This window comes from Manis javanica, chromosome 11 (assembly GCF_040802235.1).
Source record: "Manis javanica isolate MJ-LG chromosome 11, MJ_LKY, whole genome shotgun sequence".
NCBI classification, from domain to species: domain Eukaryota; kingdom Metazoa; phylum Chordata; class Mammalia; order Pholidota; family Manidae; genus Manis; species Manis javanica.
The window spans coordinates 52,883,009-52,910,134 of record NC_133166.1 but is presented as its reverse complement, the minus strand read 5'-3'; the positions used below and the strand labels follow the sequence as shown (position 1 = coordinate 52,910,134).

Sequence of the window (27,126 nt, the reverse complement as noted above, 5' to 3'; positions counted from 1 at the left end):
AGTACTTTAAGACTGTGTTTGAAATAGAGAAATCATAAACCTAATACAGACTGTTTATATAGTCAGGAAGCTATCCTTGAGCCTTATAGTAACCACAAACCTAAAGCCTGTAATAAATACACAAAAATTTTAAAAAGAGGAATCCAATCACAACACTAAAGAAAGCCATTAAATAACAAGAGAAGAGAGAGAGGAAGAAAGGAACAGAGAGGAGCTATAACAACAACCAGAAAACAATAAAGTGTCAGTAAGTACATGCTTATCAGTAATCACCTTAAATGAAAATAGACTGAATATACCAATCAAAAGACTCAGAGTGTCAGAATGGATGAAGAAACAAGACCCATCTATATGCTGCCTACAAGAGACTAATTTCAGACCCAAAGACATACACAGACTAAAAGTGAAGGGATGGAAAAAGATATTTCTTGCAAACAATAGGGAGAAAAAAGCAGGAGTAGCAGTTCTTATATCAGACAAAAAAGATTTCAAAACAAAGAAAGTAACAGGAGAAAAAGGATATTACATAATATCGGTCCAACAAGAGGATATAGGCATTATAAATATCTGCATCCAACACCGGAGAACCTAAATATGTAAAACAATACTAAAAGAAGTAAAGGGGGAAACCGATTGCAACACATTAATTGTAGGAGACTTTAACACACCACCCACTTCAACAGATCAACAAGACAAGAAATAAATAAGGAAACAGAGACAATGAACAATACATTAGATCTATAGAACACTCCACCCAAAAGCAGCAGGTTACACACTTTTTTCAAGTGTACATGGAATATTCTCCAGAATAGATCACACACTAGGTCACAAAAAGCCTCAATAAATTAAAAAAGACTGAAACTGTATCAAGCAACTAATTATTCAGTCCAAATGGTATGAAAATAGAAGTAAATTACAACAAGAAAACAAAAAGGCCACAAATACATGGAGGCTAAACAACATTCTTCAAAATATCAATGGATCAATGAACAAATTAAAACAGAAATCAAGCATTACGTGGAGATAAATGAAAACAAAAATTCAACAGTACAAATCTGTAGGATGCTGTGAAAGAAGTTCTAAGTGGGAAGTACATAGGAATACAGGCCTACCTCAAGTAATAAGAATAATCCCAAATAAACAGTCTAAGCTCACAGATAAAGAAACCAGCGAAAGAAGAACAAAGGAAACCCAAAGTTAGTAGAAGGAGAGATATAATAAAGATCAGAGCAGAAATAAATAATATAGAGAAGAATAAAACATTAGAAAAAAATCAATGAAACAAGAGCTGGTTCTTTGAGAAAACAAAATAAACCCCCAGCCAGACTTACCAAGAAAAAAAAGAGCAAGTACACAAATAAACAAAATCAGAAACAAAGAAGGAATAGTCACAACAGATAACACAGACATACAAAGAATTATTAGAGAATTCTATAAAAAATTATATGCCAACAGATTGGACAACCTAGAAGAAATGGACAAATTCTTAGAAAAATACAACTTTCAGAGACTGATTCAGGAAGAAACAGAAAATCTGAACAGATCAATTACTAGCAATGAAATTGAACTTGTAATAAAAAATTTCCCCAAAAACAAAGGTCCTGGACCTGATGGCTTCACAACTGATACATAAGAGCTAATACCCATCCTTAAAGAATTCCAAAAAGTAGAAGAGGAAGGAATACTTCCTAACTCATTCTATGAAGCCAGCATCACTTTAATACCAAAACCAGACAAAGACACCACACAAAAAGAAAATTACAGACCAATATCCCTGATGAACATAGATGCAAAAATCCTCAACAAATATTAGGAAACCAAATTCAAAAACACATCAAAAAGATCATCTATCATGACCAAGTGAGATTTATTTCAGGGATGCAAGGATGACATAAAATCTGTATATCAATATCATACACCACATTAACAAAAAGGATAAAGACTACATGATCATCTCAATAGATTCTGAGAAAGCATTTGACAAAATTCAACATCCATTCATGATAAAAACTCAACAAAATGGGTACACAGTGTACATATCTCAACATAAGGGCCATATAATGACAAACCCACAGCTAACATCATACTCAATGGCGAAAAGCTAACAGCTTTTCCTCTAAGATCAGGAACAAGACAAGGATGTCCACTCTAACCACTTTTATTCAACATAGTACTGGAGGTCCTAGCCACAGCAATCAGACAACACAAAGAGATAAATGCATCCAATTTGGTAAGGAAGATGTTAAACTGTCACTATTTGCAGATAATAAGATTTGCTTAGAAAACCCTAAAGACTCCACCAAAAAACTATTAGAGATAATCAATGGATTCAGCAAAGTTGCAAGAAACAAAATTAATGCACAGAAATCTGTTATATTCCTATATACTAACAATGAACTATATACTATATACTAACAAGCAGAAAGAAAAATGAGGAATCGAATTCCATTTATAATTGCATCAAAACAAACAAAATACCTAGGAATAAACCTAACCAAGGAGGTGAAAGACCTGTACTCTTACATGATACTCATGAGAGAAATTGAAGAAGATATAAATAAATGGAAATCTACCCCATGCTCATGGATAGGAAGAATATTGTCAAAATGGCCATCCTGCCCAAAGCAATTTACAAATTCACTGCAATCCTTGTCAAAATTCCAACAGCACTTTTCAATGAACTAGAATAGTTCTAAAAATCACATGGAACTACAAAAGACCCCAAATAGTCAAAGCAATCCAGAGAAAGAAGAACAAAGCTGGGGGATTTAAACTCCCTGACTTAAAGCTATACTTCAAAGCTATAGTAATCAAACAGTGTGGTCCTGGCATAAGAACAGACCCATAGAGGAAGACAGTGTAGCAGACAAGACAAATAGGGACTCTGTGGCATCTTACTACACTGATGGTGAGTGACTGCAATGGGGTAAGAGGGGGGGACTCAATAATAAGGGTGAATGTAGTAACCACATTGTTTTTCTTGTGAAACTTTAGTAAGAGTGTATATCAATGATACCTTAATAAAAATAAATTAATTAATAAAGAACAGACCCATAGATTAATGAAACAGAACAGAGAGCCCAGACATGAACCCACATGTATATGGTCAATTAATCTACTATAAAGGAGCCATTAATACACCTTGGGGAAAAGACAGCCTCTTTAATAACTGGTGTTGTGAAAACTGGATAGCTACGTGCAAGAGATTACTGCCTAACTTCATACACAAAAGGGAACTTGAAATGGTCAAAGACCTGAAAATAAAACATGAAACCACAATACTCTTGTAAGAAACATAGGCAAAAACATCTTGAATATAAGCATGAGCAATTTTTTCCTGGACATACCTCCTCAGGCAAGGGAAACAAAATAAAAAATGAGCAAGTGGGACTACATCAAAATAAAAAACTTTTGTATAGCAAAGGACACTATCAGCAGAACAAAAAGACAACCTGTAGTATGGAAGAATATATTTGTAAACAATTCATCCAATGAGGGGCTAACACCCACAATATATAAAGAACTCATATGCTGCAACACCAAAAATAACAAATAACCCAATTAAAAAATGGGCAGAGAACCTGAACATAACATTTCTCCAAAGAAGAAATCAGATGGCCAACTGGCAAATGAAAAGATGCTTCACATCGCTAGTCATCAGAGAAATGCAAATCAAAACTAGGATACATCTCCTCACACCAGTCAGAATAACCACTATCCAAAAGACAAGAAATAACAAGTGTTGGTGAGGATGTGGAGAAATGGGAATCCTTGTACACTGCTGGTGGGAATGTCAATTGTTACAACTGCTGTAGAACGCAATAAGGAGATTCCTCAAAAAAATAAAATCAGAAATACCATTTGACCAGCAATTCCACTTTTAGGAATTTACCTGAGGAAAACAAAATCCCAGACTCAAAAACATATATGCACCCCTATGTTTTTCACCACATCATTTACAATAGCCAAGATATGGAAGCAACCGAAGTGTCCTGTCCATCAGTAGATGAATGGATAAAGATGTGGTACATATACATAAAAATCATTTCTAGTCAGCTATAAAAAAAGAAATCTTGCCATCTGCAGCAGTATGAATGGATCTAGAGGGTATTATGCTCAGTGAAATAAGTGAGGCAGAGAAAGTCAAATACCAGATGATTTAACCTATTTGTGGAATATAAATATACAAAGCAAAACAGAAGGAACTAAACAGCAGTAGACTCAAAGACACTGAGGAGTGACTGGTGGTTACCATCGGGGAGGTGCTGGGGTGGGTGAGTGTGGAGGTTGAGGTGGATAAAGGGGCACAAAACTTCTCAATCATAATGTAAGTTGGTCACAGGGATGATAGTACAGCATAGAGGATATAGTCAGTGATTCTGTAACATCTTATGTTGACAGATAGTAACTGCACTAAATGGGGGTGAGGATTTAATAATATGGGTAACTGTTGAATCACTGTGTTGTATATTTGAAACCAATATGAGATTGAATATCAAAGATACTTCAATAAAAAATTATGTGAAAGATAAATATGAGTTTTTAAAATTAGATAAACATTGTATTTCTTATCAATCAATGAACAGAATTTTTCTTAATTCATGCAATTTACAGTCACTGCTGTAATGATGAACGTAATAGCTAGTAAAGCAATATTTTCAATAATTATAATAGTTTAAGAATAATTTAATTAATAATTTAATAATAACAACAATACGTTTTACTGAGTACTTAATATGTGCTGCCAGGTACTGTGGTGAACACCTGATATATGTTATCACCTGCCTTCCTCTCGGCAACCTTGTGAGGTTGCTGGTATTATCCCCTTTTGTAGGGAGGAGAAAGCTCAGTGTCAAGGCACTTGGTTAAGCTCCATAGGAAGTATCTGTACAGAAAGCCTATGCCCCTAAACTAAACCAATGCTCCTCCTTTACTCTCACAGCTACCACACTCAGAACTATTCCAGCACATTGTTTGGGGGCTTCCGCACCAAGTGATTCTCTGGGACACCAGCTGGGGGTCCTATAATTTTACTCAGTTTACCTGGAGATAGTGTCAGATCCCACAGGGCTCAGTCCCACAAGACTGTCCCCCCCTACTTCAGATGGCAATCCAATTAGTTAGATCCCAGGTCACCCACAACTTCTGTCCAACTTGGCTACAAAGCAGAGGTTCCCATGACCTCCTATCCCTTGAATTTTTCATTATTTTCTAGAACCACTCACAGAACTCAGGGAAACACTTATGTTTACTGGCTTATTATATAATAAGGGATATGACAAAGGATATAAATGAACACTAGAAGAAGAGGTACATAGGGTGAGGTCTGGAAGAATCCTGAGGGAAAGGGTTCTGTCCCCAGGGAGTTGGGGTGCATCACCTGCCCAACACATGGATGTGTTCCCCAACCTGGAATCTCCAAATCCTGTACTTGAATTCTACAGAAGCTTCATCATTCAGGTACTTGCTCTATGGAGATGAAGAATAAAGCTGAAAATTTCAAGCTTCTCCCCATGGCCTGGTCTTTCTGGTGACCAGCCCCCATCCAGGTGTCCAGCAAAAGTCACCTCATTAGAACAAGACACCACTCTCATCCAGGAAATCCCGAAGGATTTAGGAGCTCTGTCAAGACCAGGGTCAAAAATCAAGTATCAGAACAAAGATGCTCCTAGTGCTCTTATTACTTAGGAATCACAAGGGTTTAGGAGCCCACGCCAGCAGCTGGGGGCAGAGACCCACAGGCATCACCTGCTATCACATAGTGCTAGGGAAGGGTTTTGAACCAGGACCTGCAACCCCAAAGTCAAAGACCCAGAACAATGCTCTGTCCCTGTGGAGCTGAGGTGCACCCCCTCATAGGGGCTGCCTGGTCACTTGCCCAGGCCACTGGATCGCCCCCATTACACTGTTATGATTAATCACTCTTTCCTCACTCATCGCCACTCACAATCCATCAAACCCTTCTAGGTTTCTTCCGAGTGGCCTGTCTGCCACCAGCCCATCTGAGGCACAGCCTTGCTGCCTGTCTTCCCCCAAACATACCCACAATCCGGCGGATGGCATCGTTGGGACTGGCCACAGCCTGGATCTGGCCCTTGAGCACCATCTCCTTGTCTGTGGTGAAGGGTGTGAGTCCACGCAGGGAAAGGCAGCTGCTCACCTCCACACAGACCTTCTCCCCAATGGTAGTCAGGGCATCCTTCAGATGGAAGGAGCTAGAAAAAGGAGGGAAAGGAGAAGACAGGAAAGACAAGGCCTATGATCAAAGTGCACATCTACCTAGTTTGAGCAGCCTATGCCTTGGTAAGAGTCAAGATAAGCAATTCACGGGCAGATGTTTCCAAGGGAACACTTGTGACTCTCCCCTGCCCCTACCCTCTCAGGCTGGGTACACATGACTCAGGATTCTCTCTCTCTCCCTGCTAAAAAGGAGAGTGGGAAGGGGAGAGCGCAGACTACCAAAACCAACAACTCAAAACCCAACTTCCTGCTAGCATCTGTGTGTTGAAACTAGCCTGGACCTGAGTCAGGACTATTTTAAATACCTCTGGAGCAATGTACAAGAAATCAGAATGTTGGTTTGTGTACATGCAGCAGCAAAATTCCTCCAATTTGTAAGGATGAGAATGTTTGGGGACATTCCCCTTGCAGAATCCTCTGAACTGGACCTTGTCAGATACAGTGTTTATTTAGAACCATTCAAAAATACTCTATATGTTGCAAACCACAGAGATCGTGAATCTTACTTCGGTGCAGGAGCCGTTAGAGCAGCTACCCTCACACAAGTACGAATTAGCGCTGGTCAAGAAAACCATCCATGTATACCCAGTACAAAATGTCCATGAGGAAGCAAAGGACAGAAAACTTTTATCCCATGCAACTTGGGAGGAATACAGCCTGTTTCTTGTATGACCTTTCCCCAGGGCTGTGTTGTGAAATAAAAATAGAAATAGAAATATCGGGATGTACTAAGCATGGTTAGGGTAAGTTGCACTTTGTTAAGTTTTTATTTCAGTTACATATGTCTAAATGTGTACTAGGTCACAACAGAAAATGAACCTCTTAGTATGGGTTCTGGTCACAAATATTTGAAAGCCACTATCGTAGAGCCTCGTGAACCCTAGGGTATGATCCTGAATAAATTCCACCCCATTCCTCTCAGCTCCTAGAGAGTGGCCCCCGATTCTGGCTTATGCTGGGAGAGGCCTGTCCCAGGGTCACCTGCTGCCCCCCATCCCTCCACTGAAGATCCGTGCCACTTACGGCAGATGCATATCTGTCAGCAGAATCTCCACAATCATCTTGAGTTTCTCAGCGACGTCGGCCTGGCTGGAAATTCCAGGGGCTGCCATGCTGAATGTGACCAGCAACACAGCCCCCAGGATGGTCAGCTGCTCCAGCCGGAGCTGAAATTCTTGGAAGCGGGACTGGTCCATCAAAACTGTCTGTAATGAATACAATGGGAATCATCCCTGAGCGTAGATTAGGGCTGGCCAGCAGAGGGCAGTAGAGCCACAGCCCCACAAAAGCCTCCGGAGTTTCGCTCAGGACTTTTCTAGTCTTTCAGAGCCACAAGGGGTCATGTGCGAATTATCCCTCCATCTCAGAGACCCTTCTTCCTTAGACAGGCAGCAGCAGCACACCTATTAAGAACATGAGGCCGACTGGGTGTGAACCAGACTCCAGCATTTAAGAGTGGTAGAGCCTCTCAGTGAAATAAGCCAGGTAGAGAAAAATATCATGATTTCCCTTATTTGTGGAATACAAAAAGCAAAGCAAAACAGAAGGAACAAAACAGCAGTAGACTCATAGACACTGAGAAGGGACTGGTGGTTACCAAAGGGGAGGGAAGGTGAGGGGGATAAAGGGGCACAAAATTCTCAATCACAATGTAGGTTGGTCAAGGGGATAGTAGTACAACAGAGAGAATAGAGCCAGGGATTCTGTAACATCTTTCTAAGTTGATAGATAGTAGTTGTACTAGTGGGAGTGAGGATTTAATAATATGAGTAAATGTTGAACCACTGTGCTGTATACTTGAAAATAAAATAAGACCGTGTATCAATAATAATAAAAAAAAAAGAGTGGCATAGCCACATGCAAATTTCTTCAACTCTCTGAGCCCTACACAAAACAGGCATTCCTCCTTTATAGGACGGTTTTAAAAATGAAAAAAGGACCACGGGTATAAAGCGGCTGGCAGATCCAACACACAATAAATAGTTTTATCATTAGACAGGAAAGAGTAATGAGGTAGACAGTGGGGCTGACCATCTCACCCCAGTACCCGTTTTAAAACTGAAAACTCTCAAGCCCTGTGACCCCCACCACCACCCCCTGTCCTGTACAAGGCAGCCAGCCACCTCTCCAGAGCACCAGAGGGAAGGAGGGGAGAAACTCCTTGCAGGCAGAACCTATGCTTATCCACCTGGGCATCCCGTCAGTCCCCGCAGAGGAGGTGCTCAAGAATCGGTAAGTGAATAAAGAAAGAGAAGCAGTACATAGAAAAGGCAGAGTGACAGAAACCACCCAGGCCCCCTAGAAAGCAATCCACGAGTGAATTTCTGTGACTGCTTTCCTCACGTTAAAGACACCCCGGCCCGACCAGGCCAAACGCCCCTGTGAGGGATGAGGAAAGAGCAGTAGGAAGGCTGCAGGGGTTATGACTTCTGATCTGAGTTTTTATAGGTGCATCAAATAAACTTTAAGGACCAGTCTTGCTATAAGAAACTGCCACAACAAATCGAGACATTAACAATTTGGGGTCTTAGCCCAGAATTCTTCTGAGGAAGTATAAAAACCATCTTTGAAGATTCAGCTCCTCTATCTGAACAGAGATGCTTCAACAGACTTGTCATCAACCTCTCTTTTTGCTTCACTTTGTTACACGGCAGAGTCCTCGCTTTGTGGCCTCCCACAGTAGGCAGCACTTGAATTTAGGGTGCAAAAGATTTCCAAGGATCAATTCTGGGAGAAGACATCTGTCCTCAGCACCATCTGCCACAGCTGTTTTTTTTTTTTAAAGAAATTCAGGATGAGAAATGCCCTCCAGGAAAAGACATACCACTACTCAGAAAGAAACTTCTCCCCACTCCGTAAATCAACACCTTCTTTAGAGCCTCTGCTGGCACAAAAAAAAAGAACTCAGAGGCAAGAGCTGAAACCTTAGGCTTACAACATCTTGAAAGGAAAAATAAGGAACTTAATGAGAAAGATACTTAGAGTGGCAGGATTTGAGGGTAAAGATAAGAAGCCGGAGTGCCCTCACAAAAGAGGGGCCAGTCTACACACCAAAGCAGCTCTTTGCAGACAGAACAGGGGAACCCCGTGTTAGTCATCTCCTTAAAGGGGCTGCTGCAATTGGAAATGCTTACTGTGAAAAACACAGAAAGAAAAAAAAATATTGTTCCACATAGAAGGGGAAGAAGTTTAGATAAAACAGAAAAGCAACATTACTGTGATGGGTTCAATCAAGAGGAGTAAAAGCAGGAGAGCTCAGCAGCACAGACTGTAAGCTCCATTCACTGCTGGTGAGATTGAAAAATGATGCAGCTGCTTTGGGACAGTTTGGTGGTTCCTCAAAATGTTAAACTTGGAGCCACAACATTACCCAGCAATTCTAATCCTAAATACATACCCAGGAGTACTGAAAACACACGTCCACACAAAAACCGTTTAGTGTACACAACCGTTTAGTGTAGCGCAATTCACAATAAGCCAAAAGTGGAAAGAACAGAAAGAACCCAAATGTGCAACAATGGACAGATGAATATGTGGTATGGTCACTCAGTGAAACACTCTGCAGCCTGAAGAGGAAACGCTGAGCCACGCTGCAGACTGGATGAATCCTGAAGACACTCTACCAAGTGAAATAAGCCTGACACAAAGGACAGATGCTGTCATTCCACTCACATGAGGTCTCGAGAGCCAAATTCAGAGAGAGAGTGGAGTGGCCATTGCCAGAGGCGGATGGGAGGGAGGAATGAGTTAGTGTTTAGAGGGTACAGAATTTCAATTTGTGAGGAAGAGAAGTTTTGGAGGGGGATGGTGGCGATGGCTACACAACAAAGTGAATGTGCTTACTACTACTGAACTGTACACTTAAAAATGGTAAATTTTATGTATTTTTTTTTATTGTGGTAAAATATACAACTAAAAAAGAAAAGGAATGAAGTGCTGATACATGCCACAATGAATGAATATTATGCTTAGTGAAAGAAGCCAGACAAAAGGCCTCTACTGCATGATTCTATATATATGAAATGTGCAGAACAGACAGATGCATGGATCCAGAGAGACAGAAGGTAGATCAGTAGTGACCAGGGGGTGGCATCAGGGAGGAAAGGGTGGCGACTGTTAATGGGTTTTGCGGTTATGAAAATGTTCTGAAATCAAATAGTTGTAATGGTTGCATAACTCTGAATATTCCAAAAACCACAGAATTGTACAATTTAAAAAGGGAAATTTTCTGGTACGTGTATTATATCATAACAAAACTATTACTGTTTAAAAGTTCAGCAGCACAAAAAGAAATGAGCAGTTCTACTGCTCTGGAGCACCTACTTCAGGGAAAGGTCTCTGGAGATGGTCCCATTTCAGAAGCTTCAGGTACGCATGATTCTGAACAGCAGCAGGACTTGGCAGGGGACTGCCCGCACAGTCCGTGGCCTCTCCCCCAGCTGGCAGGGCATTTTTATACTTCTCTTTCATAAGGTCATCTGCTGCTTCTTCCAGCCACTGGGTGACGAAGTCCAGGGAATCTGTGAAAAACAAAGCTGCACAGATGGCCACAACACTCAGGAGGGAGGCCTCTCAGGCTCAGGGGAGACCACCCTGGAGGGGCACTGCAGCACAGCGTGTGGGCCTTGGAATCCAACAGAGCTCTGTTCAACTCACAGTACAGTAACACCAACTATCAACTGAGTGACCTGAGGAAGTCATAATCTCATCTGAATATCAGATTCCTAATTTAAAGAAATGTACATCACCACCTCACACGTAGTTCTGAGGATTCAGCAAGACAGTTAAGATAAGCCACCTAGCCAGGCCTTTGCCACCTACCAATGTCCAACAAACCTTTGCTCTGCTCTTCTCTCCCACCCTGACCGCTGCAGGAGCCACGGCTGGAAGCTCAGCTGCCTCCAGCACAGTGAGAGGCCAAGGACTAGTGCCCAGAGACGGTGGGACAGGACGCTGGCTAGTGCAAGGTGTCCTCCACACTAAAGACCAGGCTTTTTCCTTCCCTACATCTTAGTCTCATTTAGTTTTGGCCTTGCAGGAGGTGACCCGTCGCATGCTGGCGGTGTATTGTGCAGCTTCTGGAGCACTGTCAGGGCAACCTCAGTTATCTTTTCATCCACCATCATGCTCTCCCTACTTCTCTAAGCTCAGTATGGCCAGGGCCTCTGAGGGACATAAAACAAAGAAGATGAGGTTCTTCTGTCCACATTATATGAGCAGTCAATCCCTCTGACGGGTCCTGGGGTCCTGGAACTAGCAGCCTTCCCAGTGGAGGCCACTTAAAGCCAAGTGGACAGCCGAGGCCAAGGCAGGGCCCACTCTTTGCTGCTTTGAGAGGATATGCTTCTGGGTCGTTAACATGCTGATTAGCCAAGCTCTTGGTTCTGAGTGTCACTGCCCCTTAGCCTCCTGCAGACAGCATTCTCTGTAGCCTAGCAGCCTTGGGAGCCTGGGCTTTAAGGCCGTAATCATGAGAACTGGATACTACCTGGCTCAGGGACTGCTGCAAGGTTTCTCCTCCAGCAGTGTCCTCCACTGGGCATGGCTGCCCACACCTGCCTCTCAGCTGATAAAACTGCAACCCTGGAGGTCTCCCGAGGGGTAGTGCAATGCTAGGTGAGAAAGGGGCTGTGTGGCCAATCAATTCTGTCAAAATCTCTCAAAACTGATTTCCACATCTGTGACATTGCCTACTTCAAAGGATTCTGGTGTGAGGGCTGTATTTGATAATGTACATACACTGTTGGCACAAGCCGAGCATGTAGTAATAAACATCACCAATCTTTTAGCACTGCTATTTCTACTCTGCTCTTTTCTGACTCCTCCCAGCCGCCAGCACCATCCTGGACTCTGTCTAGGGCTAGGTGAACAACTACTCAGGGCACTGAATTAACCCTTCTGGTCATGCAACACATCCACCCAGACACTGCCATTTTCATCTTGTGACCAACAAAGTTAGAGGCTAAATGGAACTCATAATAAATGTGATCTGAAGGCTGCAGTTTACACAGAACATCAGTGGCCTGTGCAGAAACTCAAAAAAGCACCTAGAAATGCAACATGGTTTTGGCGTCTATGGTCATGTTTTCCTACAGTCATCCGAAAAGTTCATAAAAATGAGCCTCTTTCTGAGTGTGAAATCAGAAATCTTTTATGCATATAGAACAGAAGCAAAGGAGAATTTCTTGATGTATCTCCAAGGAGAAAAGTGAATTAAACAGTCACAAGAACTCTGCCATGTTTTAAAATCAAGGCCAAGCATACAATTCACCTCAAACCGGTGTTTTCATTAAAAAACCTAGTTAACTCAGGACTTCTTCATTCTTTCAAATTTCTATTCTTATATCTACCTTATTTCTCTCACTTGTCAATGAAGTCTTTTCAAGTCCTAATGTCTTGTGTTTTTCTGTTTTCAAATTAGACTACTCTTACACTAAATATTAGTTTTGTTTTGAAAATATTATATGCAACAAGCCACAGCATTTAAAATGAAGAAACAGACAACGAAAGAGTACCACGAACACTGAACATACTTGGTTGCTTCTCCAAGAGTCCTTGAAACTTCTTCCTTTCATATTCAACTGACTGCTGCATGAGATGTGGCCTAATGCTGCTGACAGCAAAGTTCGCCATGTCCACTTTCATTAGGTCCAACACAGAAAAAATTGCTCTGAAAGAAAAGAGATAAAAAGATTTTGAACTGGGCATTTGCAACATAAACATTGTTTCAAAGGAAGGGGTGAACTGACTTGAGCTAGGCTTTTCAAAATCTTAGCTTTCTAGCTATGAGAAGCTAGAAGAATCATGAGAAACAAAAACAAATTTAGAAAACATAAAAACTTTAATGGTTTGAAAAGACTGCAAATTTTTTAACTGTTTCTATCCCCACCCTACCATCCCTTGCCCCCAGGCAAATGGGGCTCCCCGCACTGCCCATCTACAGCAGAATGCATTTTCTGGTTCTGGCTCAGCCCTCAGTGTAGTCACAGGGGAAGGAAGGAGCCACGACTTGAGGTTAAGGGCAGAGAACTCATCACCCAGTGTCTTCTCTCACATAGGTTAATTCACTTCCTAGGAAAGAAAGAAAATTACCTCACTCATTTCTCCTTTCTTCTTACCCCAGTCACTCTTTGTTTCAGGGCCTGTTTTATGATCAAGTTCTGGTGGTAAAAGGTACATTCACAGTCTGACTGTATCCAGTGGGCAGGCCTGACCCAGTGCCAAGGATGCCTTCCATCCTGCTTGTCACACTTACCATGACCACTCTCTCTAGAGGCAGGAGCTCCTACGTGACCTGTTTGCAGAAGGTGGTTAAGAACCCAAGCTACAGGTTTAGGTGTGGCCCTACATGTAAGCAGGAACAAGATCAAATGTCCTCCAAGTCCCTTGATGCCCCTTGGGATTGACTGAACATTATATGACACAATAAACTCACCTACATATAAGGTAATAATACGTGGGAAAGGATACATATTCTAAGGAACAGGGTCATGCTGTCCATCTCCCAAATACATGGGACACCCTACTTTCCTGGGGGACATTCTCCTTTCCATTGAGCATGCCCAACAGTTCCCAAAATCCACCTACAGAAAACCAGAGACTATTGGAAACTACCAACTGGTGGCCACTGACTGGAGGTAACCCAAAAACATGTTTTGTGTTCACAGTGTTTTTAAAAACCTGGATTTCCAGCTTCTCTTGAAAAATCTAAAGATCTGGCACGTGGACCAATGTTCCATCATGGCCACAACTAGCTGGCACTAAGAGGCCATTGCTGCCTCCTTCTGATAGGGCATGTACTCCCAGTTTCCCAGTCCCTTCTCTTTACAGAAGGATTAGAGTTTAGGTTGAGTTTGCTACAAGCTATTTTCCCAGAATAATTCTTCCAAGGGATTTCTCATTTAACTTGGCTAGGTTATAAGCTCTTCTGACTATTTTATTTCCAATGTCTAGCACCACGTGTAGCACATGAGAGGTGCTTATTAAGAGCTTGTTGAATGAATGAACAAGTCAGTAACTATTTTCAGGAGGTCTTTTCAGTACTCTTTCTATACCCTGAGGTAACTTTGCAATGCAGGGCATTTTTGAATTTACTGAATATTGCTACCACAATGATAAAATGATACTCAACTGAAAATGAAAGAACTTCTGGAAAGCAACTTGATAACATGCAATGAGAGTCTTATCCTCTGACACAGCAATCCCATTTTAAGAACCTATCTTCAGTAAAACTCTAAAATACAGAAAAAAGTTTTGTGTATAAAGATGTTCACTGTAGTGTTAAATAGTAAATAAGTATACATAATCTATCATAACAGAGAAATAATTAATTACATCTATGCAAATGAATGTTTTGCAACCATTGAAAATGCTTACAGGGAATTTTTCAAGAACAATATAAGCTATGAAAGGGCAATCAATGATCCTTGTGGTATTGGAACTGTTCAATACCTTGAATGTGGTGGCAAATATGCAAACTTACACAAGTGTTAAAACTGTATAAAAATCACATACACACACACACACACATACACACACACACAAATGTTTTTAGGTAAAAGAGAAAATTTAAGCAAGATCAGTGGATTGTATTAATGTCAATATTCTGGTTGTGATACACTCCAGTTTTGTAAAATGTTACCATTGAGGAAAACTGGATAAAGTGTACAGGTGAATAGACAATGATCTCAATGACACTTTCAATGAGAAAATTAAGTGAAATGATTAGAGCATAATGTTAATTGAAAAAGTAAGGGCTGCAAAGGAAGTCAGACCAGGAGGCCTTCTTAAATTCAACTGAACATTCAGAGGTTTGGCATCATCTACTCACACTCTTGCCTAGAGGGCAACACCAAGAGTTACAGTATGAGCCATGCACAAACAACTCAGACACATGGTTTCAAATCCTCACATGCTGATGTGTTTTGTAATAATAGTATGGAATGGCTTCTTGGGTCTCCAGGAGCAGGCACGCCCAAATATAAATTACCCACTAAAGAAGTCCAGAGTTGTCATGTCCCATCCAGTATGTATAGTTCATTATCATTCCTTTCACTCCAGATGCAATTTAACAATCAGAGGTCATTTTCCCTACCAGCAGTATTGCCAAGGAAGATTCTGATGCATAACACCTTTACCTGTTTACAGAAAAGCAGATCTAAGCAGTTACCAAAAGTCAAACTCTCAGGCAGCAGCATGTCAATCCTTTTCCCACATTAGCACTAAAACTGCAAAAACTTGATCACAAATCCATATATTTAAATAGAAACAATCAAAAGACCAAAGGAAGTTACTGTGGACTACATGTTAGTTAATGGGATTATATTAATGTTAAATTTAATATCTCACTGTATTTTGATTATGTAGAACATCCACATTCTGAGGAGATACTTGCTAAAATATTTAAGGGTGAAATGTCACAATATTTGTCATTAACCCTGAGAAGGTTCAGGGGAAATAATATACACCCATATGTACATTCTGATACATCATGTAAAAAGAAAGCAAACTGACAAAATGTTAAAAGCTTGTGAATCTACATGAAGGATATATGAGTGTTGATCATACCATTTTTGCAACTGTTCTGTAGGTTTAGAATTTTTCAAAAAAAAAGTTGAGGGAAAAAAACTAAAAAGTATCTATACTTGAGGAGTCTAAATCTGAAAACAGGCTCTGTATTCTAGGTGGACTGAAGGTGATTAGTACGATTCCTGTACCTGAAAAGGGGCACTATTTCCTTAATGTCCTTTAGTTTCTTAACTTCCTCATCTCGAGCAGGTGCACAGAGTGTCCCCATCATGCCAGTGATGAATTCTGCCAGCTTGGAAATGTCTAGGGCCCCATTCTCTGCCTCCTGCTTTATCAGATCCAGATCCAAGACTTCTGTTATTTGGTTTCTCAGTCTAGTGTGACCAGGCAGCAAGAAAGATAAGAGAGTCTACAAGAGAGCACAGTCAAGTTTAATCAAAGTTTCTTAGTCAGACATCATTTTTTATTATATTAAGGGAATTTATAACTACTCAAATAAGAGCTTATCAATTGTTTCTATAATGTTGCATATTATTTTTAACCTCTTATTCAACAAATCTACAGAAAAACATGTTTATAAATCATTTAGACTAGCTATTTAAGTTTCCTTTTAAACTCTGGGAAGCAATCAACTGGACACAAGAGGAATAAACTGTTAAAAGTGAAAAAAGGAAAATACAATTAGCAGAAGCCTGTGAGCTGACCATACACATCAATTTCCATGGACACCTGTCCTCTTTGATATTACCGCTAAAAGTGTTGCAAAAACACTCCTAACCTTCCATTTAATGTCTTCTCTATCCCACAGGCCGAATCACTTTTGGCCATTATAAATTGAATGTGTCCAAACCTATTAAAAACTTTACATGTCACCTATATTTTGTAAAATAAGTTGTTTTCTTAAAGTACCTGTTTTTAAACTACGAACTTTTTCTTCATTTACTGAAGTAATGCCTTCAGGTTATCATAGCTTCTTTGACATTAAAAAAAAGGACATTAAGCCAGAAATTCTCTAAATGCACATCTTGGTAAGTATTTTAGCTTCTTGACCCTTTGGTCTCTTTCTTTTTTTTTTTAAATTAAGGTATCATTGATATACACTCTTATGAGGGTTTCACAAGAAAAACAATGTGGTTACGACATTCACCCTTATTACTCAATCTCCCGCCATATCCCATTGCAGTGACAATTCATCAGTGTAGTAAGATGCCACAGAATCCCTACTTGTCTTCTCTGTGCTACACTGTCTTCCCTGTGACCCCATACACACCATGTGCACTAATCATGATACCCCACAATCCCCTTCTCTCTCCCTCCCCACCCGCCCTCCACTATCCCTCCCCTTTGGTAACCGGTAGTCCCTTCTTGGAGTCTGTGAGTCTGCTCCTATTTTTTTCCTTCAGTTTTGCTCCGTTGTTATACTACACAAATGATGGAAACCATTCGGTATTTGTCTTTCTCTACCTGACTTATTTCACTGAGCATAATACCCTCTAGCTCCAACCAAGTTGTTGCAAATGGTAGGATTGGTTTCTTTCTCATGGCTGAATAGTATTTCATTGTGTATATGTACCACATATTCTTTATGCACTCATCAACTGATGGACACTTAGGTTGCTTCCATATTTGGCTACTGTAAATAATGCTGCAATAAACAAAGGGGTGCCTATGTCTTTTGATCCTTCCATTTCTTTAGTTTTCTGAAAAGTAACAGAGAGGTTGAATACTCCTAACACACCAGAAAAATACCACAATTTGCTCTTTGCCTCACCTCTTTGATCTCTCCAACAAGCTTGATGGCATGGTCATATGTTGGGGGGTCTTCACTTAGCTGGACACTCAAGCAATCCCAAAAAGCTTTATGTACAATCTCCTTTACTCTCTTTTCCAAGCTGAAGGCAAATGAAAAAAAGAGGCAAAAACAGAATATTTGAGCCACAAATCACTTTTGTTCTTTCTTGGGTATCATTAATCCACAATTACATGAGGAACATTATGTTTACTAGACTCCCCCCATCACCAAGTACCCCCCACAAACCCCATTACAGTCCCTGTCCATCAGCGTAGTAAGATGCTGTAGAATCACTACTTGTCTTCTTTGCGTTGTACAGCCCTCCCCGTGACCCCCCCTGCATTATACATGCTAATCGTAATGCCCCCTTTCTTCCTGCTTCCCTTTATCCCTCCCTTCCCACCCATCCTCTCCACTCCCTTTCCCTTTGGTAACTGTTGGTCCATTCTTGGGTTCTGTGATTCTGCTGCTGTTTTGTTCCTTCAGTTTTTTCTTTGTTCTTATACTCCACATATGAGTGAAATTATTTGGTATTTGTCTTTCTCTGTCTGGCTAATTTCACTGAGCATAATACCCTCTAGCTCCATCCATGTTGTTGCAAATGGTAGGATTTTCTTCTTATGGCTGAATAATACCCTATTGTGTATATGTACCACATCTTCTTTATCCATTCATCTACTGATGGACACTTAGGTTGCTTCCATTTCTTGGCTATGTAAATAGTGCTGCGATAAACATAGGGGTGCATCTGTCTTTTTCCTTAGAGTGGAATTCCTGGGTCAAATGCTGTTTCTATTTTGAACTTTCTGAGGAGCAGCCATACTGCTTTCCACAGTGGTTGAACTAGTTTACATTCCCACTAGCAGGGTAGGAGGGTACCCGTTTCTCCACAACCTTGCCAACATTTGTTGTTGTTTGTCTTTTGGATGGTAGTGATCCGTACTGGTGTGATGTGATACCTCATTATGGATTTAATTTGAATTTCTCTGATGACTAGTGATGTGGAGCATCTTTTCATGTGCCTGTTGGCTATCTGAATTTCTTCTTTGGAGAAGTGTCTGTTCAGCTGCTCCGCGCATTTTTGAATTGGATTTTTTGCTTTTTGTTTGTTGAGGTGCATGAGCTCTTTATATATTTTGGATGTCAACCCTTTATCGGATCTGTCATTTATGAATATATTATCCCATACTGTAGATGCCTTTATGTTCTCTTGGTGGTGTCCTTTGCTGTTCAGAAGCTTTTCAGCTTGATATAGTCTCACTTGTTCATTGTTGCTTTTTTTTCCTTTGCCTGGGGAGGTATGTTCATGAAGAAGTCATTAATGTTTATGTCCAAGAGATTTTTGCCTATGTTTTCCTCCAAGAGTTTTATGGTTTCATGACTTACATTCAGGTCTTTGATCCATTTCGAGTTTACTTTTGTGTATGGGGTTAGACAGTGATCCAGTTTTATTCTCTTACATGTAGCTGTCCAGTTTTGCCAACATCAGCTGTTGAAGAGGTTGTCATTTCCCCATTGTATGTCCATGGCTCCTTTATCATATATTAATTGACCATATATGTTTGGGTTAATGTCTGGAGTATCTATTCTGTTCCACTGGTCTGTGGTTCTGTTTTTATGCCAGTACCAAATTGTCTTGATTACTGTGGCTTTGTGGTACAGCTGGATGTTGGGAAGCGAGATGGCCCCCACTTTATTCTTTCTCAGGATTGTTTTGGCTATTCGGGGTCTTTTGTGGTTCCATATGATTTTTAAGACTATTTGTTCCAGTTCGTTGAAGAATGCTGTTGGTATTTTGATAGGGATTGCATTGAATCTGTAGATTGCTTTAGGCAGGATGGCCATTTTGACAATATAATTCTTCCTACCCAAGTGCATGGGATGAATTTCCATTTGTTAGTGTCCTCTTTAATTTCTCTCGAGTGTCTTGTAGTTTTCAGGGTATAGGTCTTTCACTTCCTTGGTTAGGTTTATTCCTAGGTATTTTATTCTTTTTGATGCAATTGTGAATGGAATTGTTTTCCTGATTTCTCTCTCTGCTAGTGCATTGGTAGTGTATAAGAATGCCACAGATTTCTGCGTATGAATTCACTGCATCTGCAAATTGTGACAGTTTAACTTCTTCTTTACCAAACTGGATGACTTTATCTCTTTGTGTTGTCTGATTGCCATGGCTAGGACATGGTATTTGGCATTAAGTTGAATAAAAGTGGGGAGAGTGGGCATCCTTGTCTTGTTCCAGATCTTAGAGGAAAAGCTTTTGTCTGTTCACCATTATGATGTTAACTGTGGATCTGTTGTATATGGCCTCTATTATGTTGAGGTAAATTCCCTCTGTACCCATTTGTTGAGAGTTTTTATCATGAATGGATTTTGAATTTTGTGAAATGCTTTTTCAGTCTCTATTGAGATGATCATGTGGTTTTCATCCTTCTTTCTGTTAATGTGGTGTATGACACTGATTGATTTATGAATATTGTACCATCCTTGCATCCCTGTAATAAATCCCAGTTGGTCATGATGAATGATCCTTTTGATGTAATTTTGAATTCAGTTTGCTATACTTTGTTGAGGATTTTTGCATCTATATTCCTCAGGGATATTGGTCTATAATTTTCTTTTTTTTTTGTAGTGTCTTTGTCTGGTTTTGGTATTAGTTGATACTGGTCTCAGTGAATTACTTTGGAAGTATTCCTCCTACTTTTTTGAGTACTTTAAGAAGGATGTGTATTAGCTCCTCTTTAAATTTCTCGTAGAATTCAGCCGTGAAGCCATCTGGTGCTGTACTTCTATTTGAGAGGCTTTTTTAAATTACCAACAAGTAATAGAGTTTTAGATTCAATAGATATGCTCCAGGTGCTACATATATAGAGACTAACGTACAGTACTTGTCTTTGTAGACTTTACAATATGGTGAAGAACATAAGTAAACAAATAAGTACAGTGCAATGTGGTTGTCATAAGAAATGAAACAATGAAAACACAAGATGTGGCAGCTAAGTCCTGTGGAGTAGGAGAAGCTGACATAAGAGATTTCTGGGAGACATTTCCAGACCTTTTATTTACATTTTGAAGGATCAGTGGTCCTGAGATCTCCTTTCAAAATCTCATAATTTTTAGTATAGGAATATTTTTTAACAACAATATACAAAAGGATATTTGAATATGTTGGCATCAAGTAAAGAAAACATTCCCAGAAGTGGAAAATACCAGTGTTCTATTAAACAAGATAACTCAATAACCACCTTACCTGTCTTGCAGTAACTCAACTGGTTTAATCCGGAAGTCTCCATTTACTACAATTTCATGGGCTAGAGCCATATTAGTGACTCCTTTTGCTGTCTCTAGAAGTTCTTCTACTGTCACAAATCGAGGAGGACTAGCTGTAACAAAAAAATCCAGTATAAGAGATTTCTTTCTCTACCTTATAAATTCTATTAAAGGAGTAGGTAGTGGCCCTGGTATCAGCTAATAATTTCAGTTATGCCTCTATTTATGAAAATACTCTAGTAATAACAAACAAAAATAGAATTTCACCCATTTCATATTCATTTTTTTAAACCTAGAATCCTAAATGCAGAAATCATTTACAATCATCAAAACATCTGGTTTCTTACAACTGATCAATGGAAAATGATTACAGGCATACCTCATTTTATTGAACTCTGCTTTACTGCACTTTGTAAATATTTTATCCTTTACAAAATAAAGGTTTGTGGCAATCCTATGCCAAGAAGCCTATCATGGTGCCAAAAGCACCATTTTTTCCAACAGCATTTGCTAACTTTATGTCTCTGACGCATTCTGGAAATTCTTGCAGTATTTCAAACCTTATTATGTTTGTTATGGTGATATGTGATCAGTGATCCTTGATGTTAGTAATTATTGTGGGGTGCCAGGAACTGTTCCCATCTAAGACAACGAACGTAACTGATCAATGTGTGTGTTCTAACTGCCCCACTGACCAGCCATTCCCCCACTGCTCCCTCTCCTTGGGCCTCCCTGAGACACACAATATTGAAATTAGGCCAGTTAATAACCCTACAACTGCCTTCAAATGTTCAAGTGAAAGGAAGAGTCACATGTCTGTCATTAAATCAAAAGCTAGAAATGATTAAGCTTAGTGAGTAAAGCATGTCAAAAGATAAGATAGGCTGAAATCTAGGCCTCTTGTGCCAAACAGAAATTAAAAGTGCTACTCCAGTGAATGTATGAATGATTAAAAAAAAAAGTTTTAGTAGTCTGGATAAATTACACCAACCACAGCATTCTCTTAGGCCAAAGCCTAATCCACAGCAAAGCCATAGCTAACTCTCTTCAAGTCTATGAAGCCTGAGAGAGGTAAGAAAGCTGCAAAAGAAAAGTTGGAAGGTAGCAGAGGTTGGTTTATGAGGTTTAAGGAAAGAAGCCATCTCCATAACACAAAAGGGTAAGGTGAAGCAGCAAGTGCTGTTGTAGAAGCTGCAGCAAGTTATCTAGAAGATCTAGCTAAAAATTATGAATTGAACGTGGCTACACTACACAACAGATTTTTTTTTTCAGAGGGCACCTCTCATATTTATTGATCAAATGGTTGTTAACAACAATAAAATTCTGTATAGGGGAGTCAATGCTCAATGCACAATCATTAATCCATCTCAAGCCTAATTCTTATCAGTCCCCAATCTTCTGTGCATAACGACCAAGTTCTTACATGGTGAACGAATTCTTACATAGTGAATAAGTTCTTACATGGTGAACAGTACAAGGGCAGTCATCACAAAAACTTTCAGTTTTGATCACTCATTATGAACTATAAACAATCAGGTCAAATATGAATATTTGTTTGATTTTTATACTTGATTTATATGTGAATCCCATATTTCTCCCTTTATTATTATTATTATTATTTTTTAAATAAAATGCTGAAGTGGTAGGTAGATGCAAGATAAAGGTAGAAAACATAGTTTAGTGTTGTAAGAGAGCAAATGTAGATGATCAGGTGTGTGCCTGTAGACTATGTGTTAATCCAAGCTAGACAAGGGCAATAAAACATCCACGGATGCTGAAGATTTCTCTCAAAACAGGGGGCGTGAGGTTCTAAGCCTCACCTCTGTTGATCCCCAATTTCTCACCTGATGGCCCCCCTGTGACCGTACCTGTCTTAGGTTGTTCCTCCCTTGAGGAATCTTACCCGTCTCTGGCTAACCAGTCATCTTCCGGGGCCATACAGGGAAATGTTAAGTTAGTAAGTGAGAGAGAAGCAACATTCTTTGAAAAGGTTAGCTTTTTACTTCTTTGCAGATTTATGCCCTGTGGCTTCTATGCCCAGCATTTGTCTTGAGGTATCTTTACCACGTGGAAGAATTATGATACTCGGTGAATTGGATATGAGGCACGAATTCTATTTAAGGGTTGTAATTAGGAAGGAAGAAGAAAAAGCTATAGAGGTAGCAGACAGAAGAAAACATGGGAGGATTGATTATTTCTTTGACATATCTTCTTTTAGAGTAACTTAAGCATGTACAGGTTTTAAACTACTAACTAAATTGCACACACACATTAACATAATAGGAATACAGTTACATAACCAAAGCAGATCTATAATTACCAGCCATCTCCAGAGAAGCCAAGAAAACCAGTTAGGCACCCTAGGCATTTGTGAAAATTTGTCTATGATATGATGGATATTGTCCAACTGTACTTGAACAGTCTGAGAGAAATCAGACAAATTAAAACAACCCATTCCTGGGAACTGTTCACATCCCATATGTTCTTTTAACAGTAGATAGTCTGTAGTTGTCTGATTTTGGAGCGCTACAACTTGCACTTCTCCTAAATTCTTGGTTGAGTTCCAACAGTATAGATCCAGTCACATTTGTGGTTTTACTGAAAGCACAGGCCAGCTTAGATATCCCCTTCTTCATTCCAATGGCAAGTCCAGGAACCGGTGGGATGGATGCAGCTACAACTGCAGCATCGCCTGGATCTTTGTTGAGGTTTTTTGATGATCATCTTCTGGTATGACTCTTCCAGAGAGTGCTGATGTTGGAAGTTCTTCTTCATATCGTATCTTAGTTCATTTTCTGGGTAGCCAAATTAGGCTTTGATCCTCTGTATAAACACAAACAGACCCTTTGCCCACACTTTGATATGCCCTTTATACCATTGTGTAGAACTCATTGGAAGTCACCACACAGGAACTGCCTTTTTTTTTTTAAGAGAAAGGAATATTATCAGAAAAGGGTATCTCCATAGCCAATCATCTGACACCCTTTAAGTGATCAAAATTAAGGATATTTAAAGCATGCATTAATCACTGATTTACAGTTAGTTTTATCCTATCAAGGAGTAATCCCCCTTTTCTTTCTATCCTTTTTTTTTAAAATCTTTAAACTACACTTACATGAAGAATATTATGTTTACTAGGCTCTCTCCTATACCAGGTCCCCCTTATAAACCACTTTACATTCACTGTCCATAAGCATAGCAAAATGTTCTGGAATCACTACTTGTCTTCTCTGTGTTGTACAGCCCTCCCCTTTCTCCCTCCCCCCACATGCATGCTAATCTTAATACCCCCTTTCTTCTTCCCCCCCTTATCCCTCCCTACCCACCCATCCTCCTCAGTCCCTTTCCCTTTGGTACCTGTTAGTCCATTTGTGGGTTCTGTAATTCCGCTGCTGTTTTGTTCCTTCAGTTTTTCCTTTGTTCCTATACTCCTCAGATGAGTGAAATCATTTGGTATTTCTCTTTCTCCGCTTGGTTTATTTCTCTGGGCATAATACCCTCCAGCTCCATCCATGTTGCTGCAAATGGTAGGATTTGCCCTCTTCTTATGGCTGGGTAGTATTCCATTGTGTATATGTACCACATCTTTATCCATTCATCTACCGATGGACATTTAGGTTGCTTTCAATTCTTGGCTATTGTAAATAGTACTGCAATAAACGTAGGGGTGCATCTGTCTTTCTCAAACTTGATTGCTGCGTTCTTAAGGCAAATTCCTGGGAGTGTAATTCCTGGGTCAAATGGTAGGTCTGTTTTGAGCATTTTGATGAACCTCCATACTGCTTTCCACAATGGTTGAACTAATTTACAGTCCCACCAGCAGTGTAGGAGGGTTCCCCTTTCTCCACAGCCTCGCCAACATTTGTTGTTGTTTGTCTTTTGGATGGCAGCCATCCTTACTGGTGTGAGGTGATACCTCATTGTAGTTTTAATTTGCATTTCTCTGATAATTAGCAATGTGGAGCATCTTTTCATGTGTCTGTTGGCCATCTGTATTTCTTTTTTGGAGAACTGTCTGCTCAGTTCCTCTGCCCATTTTTAAATTGGATTATTTGTTTTTTGTTTGTTGAGGCATGTGAGCTCTTTATATATTTTGGACATCAAGCGTTTATCGGATCCGTCATTTACAAATATATTCTCCCATACTGTAGGGTTCCTTTTTGTTCTATTGATGGTATCTTTTGCTGTACAGAAGCTTTTCAGCTTAATAAAATCCCACTTGTTCATTTTTGCTGTTGTTTTCCATGCCCGGGGAGAAAGGTTCAAGAAGAGGTCACTCATGTTTATGTCTAAAAGGTTTTCGCGTATGTTTTTTTCTAAGAGTTTTATGGTTTCATGACTTACATTCACGTCTTTGATCCATTTTGAATTTACTTTTGTGTATGGGGTTAGACAATGGTCCAGTTTCATTCTCCTAGATGTAGCTGTCCAGTTTTGCCAGCACCATCTGTTGAAGGGACTGTCATTTCGCCATTGTATGTCCATAGCTCCTTTATCAAATATTAATTGACCATATACGTTCAGGTTAATGTCCGGAGTCTCTAATCTGTTCCACTGGTCTGTGGCTCTGTTCTTGTGCCACTACCAAATTGTCTTGATTACTATGGCTTTGTAGTAGAGCTTGAAGTTGGGGAGTGAGATCCCCCCTACTTTATTCTTCTTTCTCAGGATTGCCTTGGCTATTCAGGGTCTTTGGTGTTTCCATATGTATTTTTGAATTATTTGTTCCAGTTCACTGAAGAATGTTGCTGGTAATTTGATAGGGATTGCATCAAATCTGTATATTGCTTTGGGCAGGATGGCCATTTTGATGATATTAATTCTTCCTAGTCATGAGCATGGGATGAGTTTCCATTTGTTAGTGTCCCCTTTAATTTCTCTTAACAGTGACTTGTACTTTTCAGGATATAGGTCTTTCACTTCTTTGGTTAGGTTTATTCCTAGGTGTTTTATTCTTTTTGATGCAACTGTGAATGGAATTGTTTACCTGATTTCTCTTTCTATTGGTTCATTGTTAGTGTATAGGAAAGTCACAGATTTCTGTGTGTTAATTTTGTATCCTGCAACTTTGCTGTATTCTGATATCAGTTCTAGTAGTTTTGGAGTGGAGTCTTTAGGGTTTTCTATGTACAATATCATATCATCTGCCAATAGTGACAGTTTAACTTCTTCTTTACCAATCTGGATTCCTTGTATTTCTTTGTTTTGTCTGATTGCTGTGGCTAGGACCTCTAGTATTACGTTAAATAACAGTGGGGAGAGTGGGCATCCCTATCTAGTTCCCGATCTCACACGAAATGCTTTCAGCGTCTCTCTGTTCAGTTTAATGTTGGCTGTGGGTTTATCATATATGGCCTTTATTATGTTGAGGTACTTGCCCTCTATTCCCATTTTGCTGAGAGTTTTTATCATGAATGGATGTTGAATTTTGTGAAATGCTTTTTCAGCATCTATGGAGATGATCATGTGGTTTTTGTCTTTCTTTTTGTTGATGTGGTGGATGATGTTGATGGATTTTTGAATGTTGTACCATCCTTGCATCCCTGGGATGAATCCCACTTGGTCATGGTGTATGATCCTTTTGAAATGCTGTTGAATTCTGTTTGCTAATATTTTATTGAGTATTTTTTGCATCTACATTCATCAGGGATATTGGCCTGTAATTTTCTTTTTTGGTGGGGTCTTTGCCTGGTTTTGGTATTAGGGTGATGTTGGCTTCATAGAATGAGTTTGGGAGTATTCCCTCTTCTTCTGTTTTTTTGGAAAACTTTAAGGAGAATGGGTATTATGTCTTCTCTGTGTGTCTGATAAAATTCTGAGGTAAATCCGTCTGGCCCCGGGGTTTTGTTCTTGGGTAGTTTTTTGATTACCGTTTCAATTTCTTTGCTCACAATTCGTTTGTTTAACTTTTGTGTTTCTTCCTTGGTCAGTCTTGGGAGGTTGTATTTTTCTAGGAAGTTGTCCATTTCTTCTAGGTTTTCCAGCTTGTTGGCATATAGGTTTTCATAGTAGTCTTTAATAATTCTTTGTATTTCTGTGGAGTCTGTAGTGATTTTTCCATTCTCATTTCTGATTCTGTTGATTTGTATTGATTCTCTTTTTCTCTTAATAAGTTTGACTAGAGGCTTATCTATTTTGTTTATTTTCTCAATGAACCAGCTCTTGGTTTCGTTGATTTTTGCTATTGTTTTATTCTTCTCAATGTTGTTTATTTCTTCTCTGATCTTTATTATGTCCCTCCTTCTGCCTCATTTTGTTCACCAAAAAAGAAAATTACAGGCCAATATCCCTGATGA

At 39.7% G+C, this 27,126-nt stretch overlaps 1 protein-coding gene and 1 long non-coding RNA gene across 6 annotated transcripts in view; both read right to left on the bottom strand.

The window, feature by feature from the left end:
- The window catches only part of TCP11L1 (t-complex 11 like 1), a 56,593-nt gene that overhangs the window by 7,557 nt on the left and 21,910 nt on the right, over positions 1 to 27,126 (bottom strand). For all 5 annotated transcript variants that reach the window (XM_073216377.1, XM_073216376.1, XM_073216375.1 and 2 more), the window contains 7 exons: positions 20,811 to 20,943; positions 17,540 to 17,660; positions 15,957 to 16,177; positions 12,774 to 12,910; positions 10,564 to 10,760; positions 7,264 to 7,445; positions 6,043 to 6,215 (listed from right to left, as the gene is read on the bottom strand). In XM_073216377.1, the coding sequence (XP_073072478.1) occupies positions 6,043 to 6,215; positions 7,264 to 7,445; positions 10,564 to 10,760; positions 12,774 to 12,910; positions 15,957 to 16,177; positions 17,540 to 17,660; positions 20,811 to 20,943 (1,164 nt within the window). The remainder of the gene's footprint in view (positions 1 to 6,042; positions 6,216 to 7,263; positions 7,446 to 10,563; positions 10,761 to 12,773; positions 12,911 to 15,956; positions 16,178 to 17,539; positions 17,661 to 20,810; positions 20,944 to 27,126) is intronic.
- Positions 13,322 to 15,949, bottom strand: LOC140844421 (uncharacterized). Its single transcript, XR_012122674.1, has 3 exons — positions 15,230 to 15,949; positions 14,372 to 14,473; positions 13,322 to 13,534 (listed from the first exon to the last, which is right to left on the bottom strand). It is a non-coding gene; the product is annotated as an uncharacterized lncRNA (long non-coding RNA).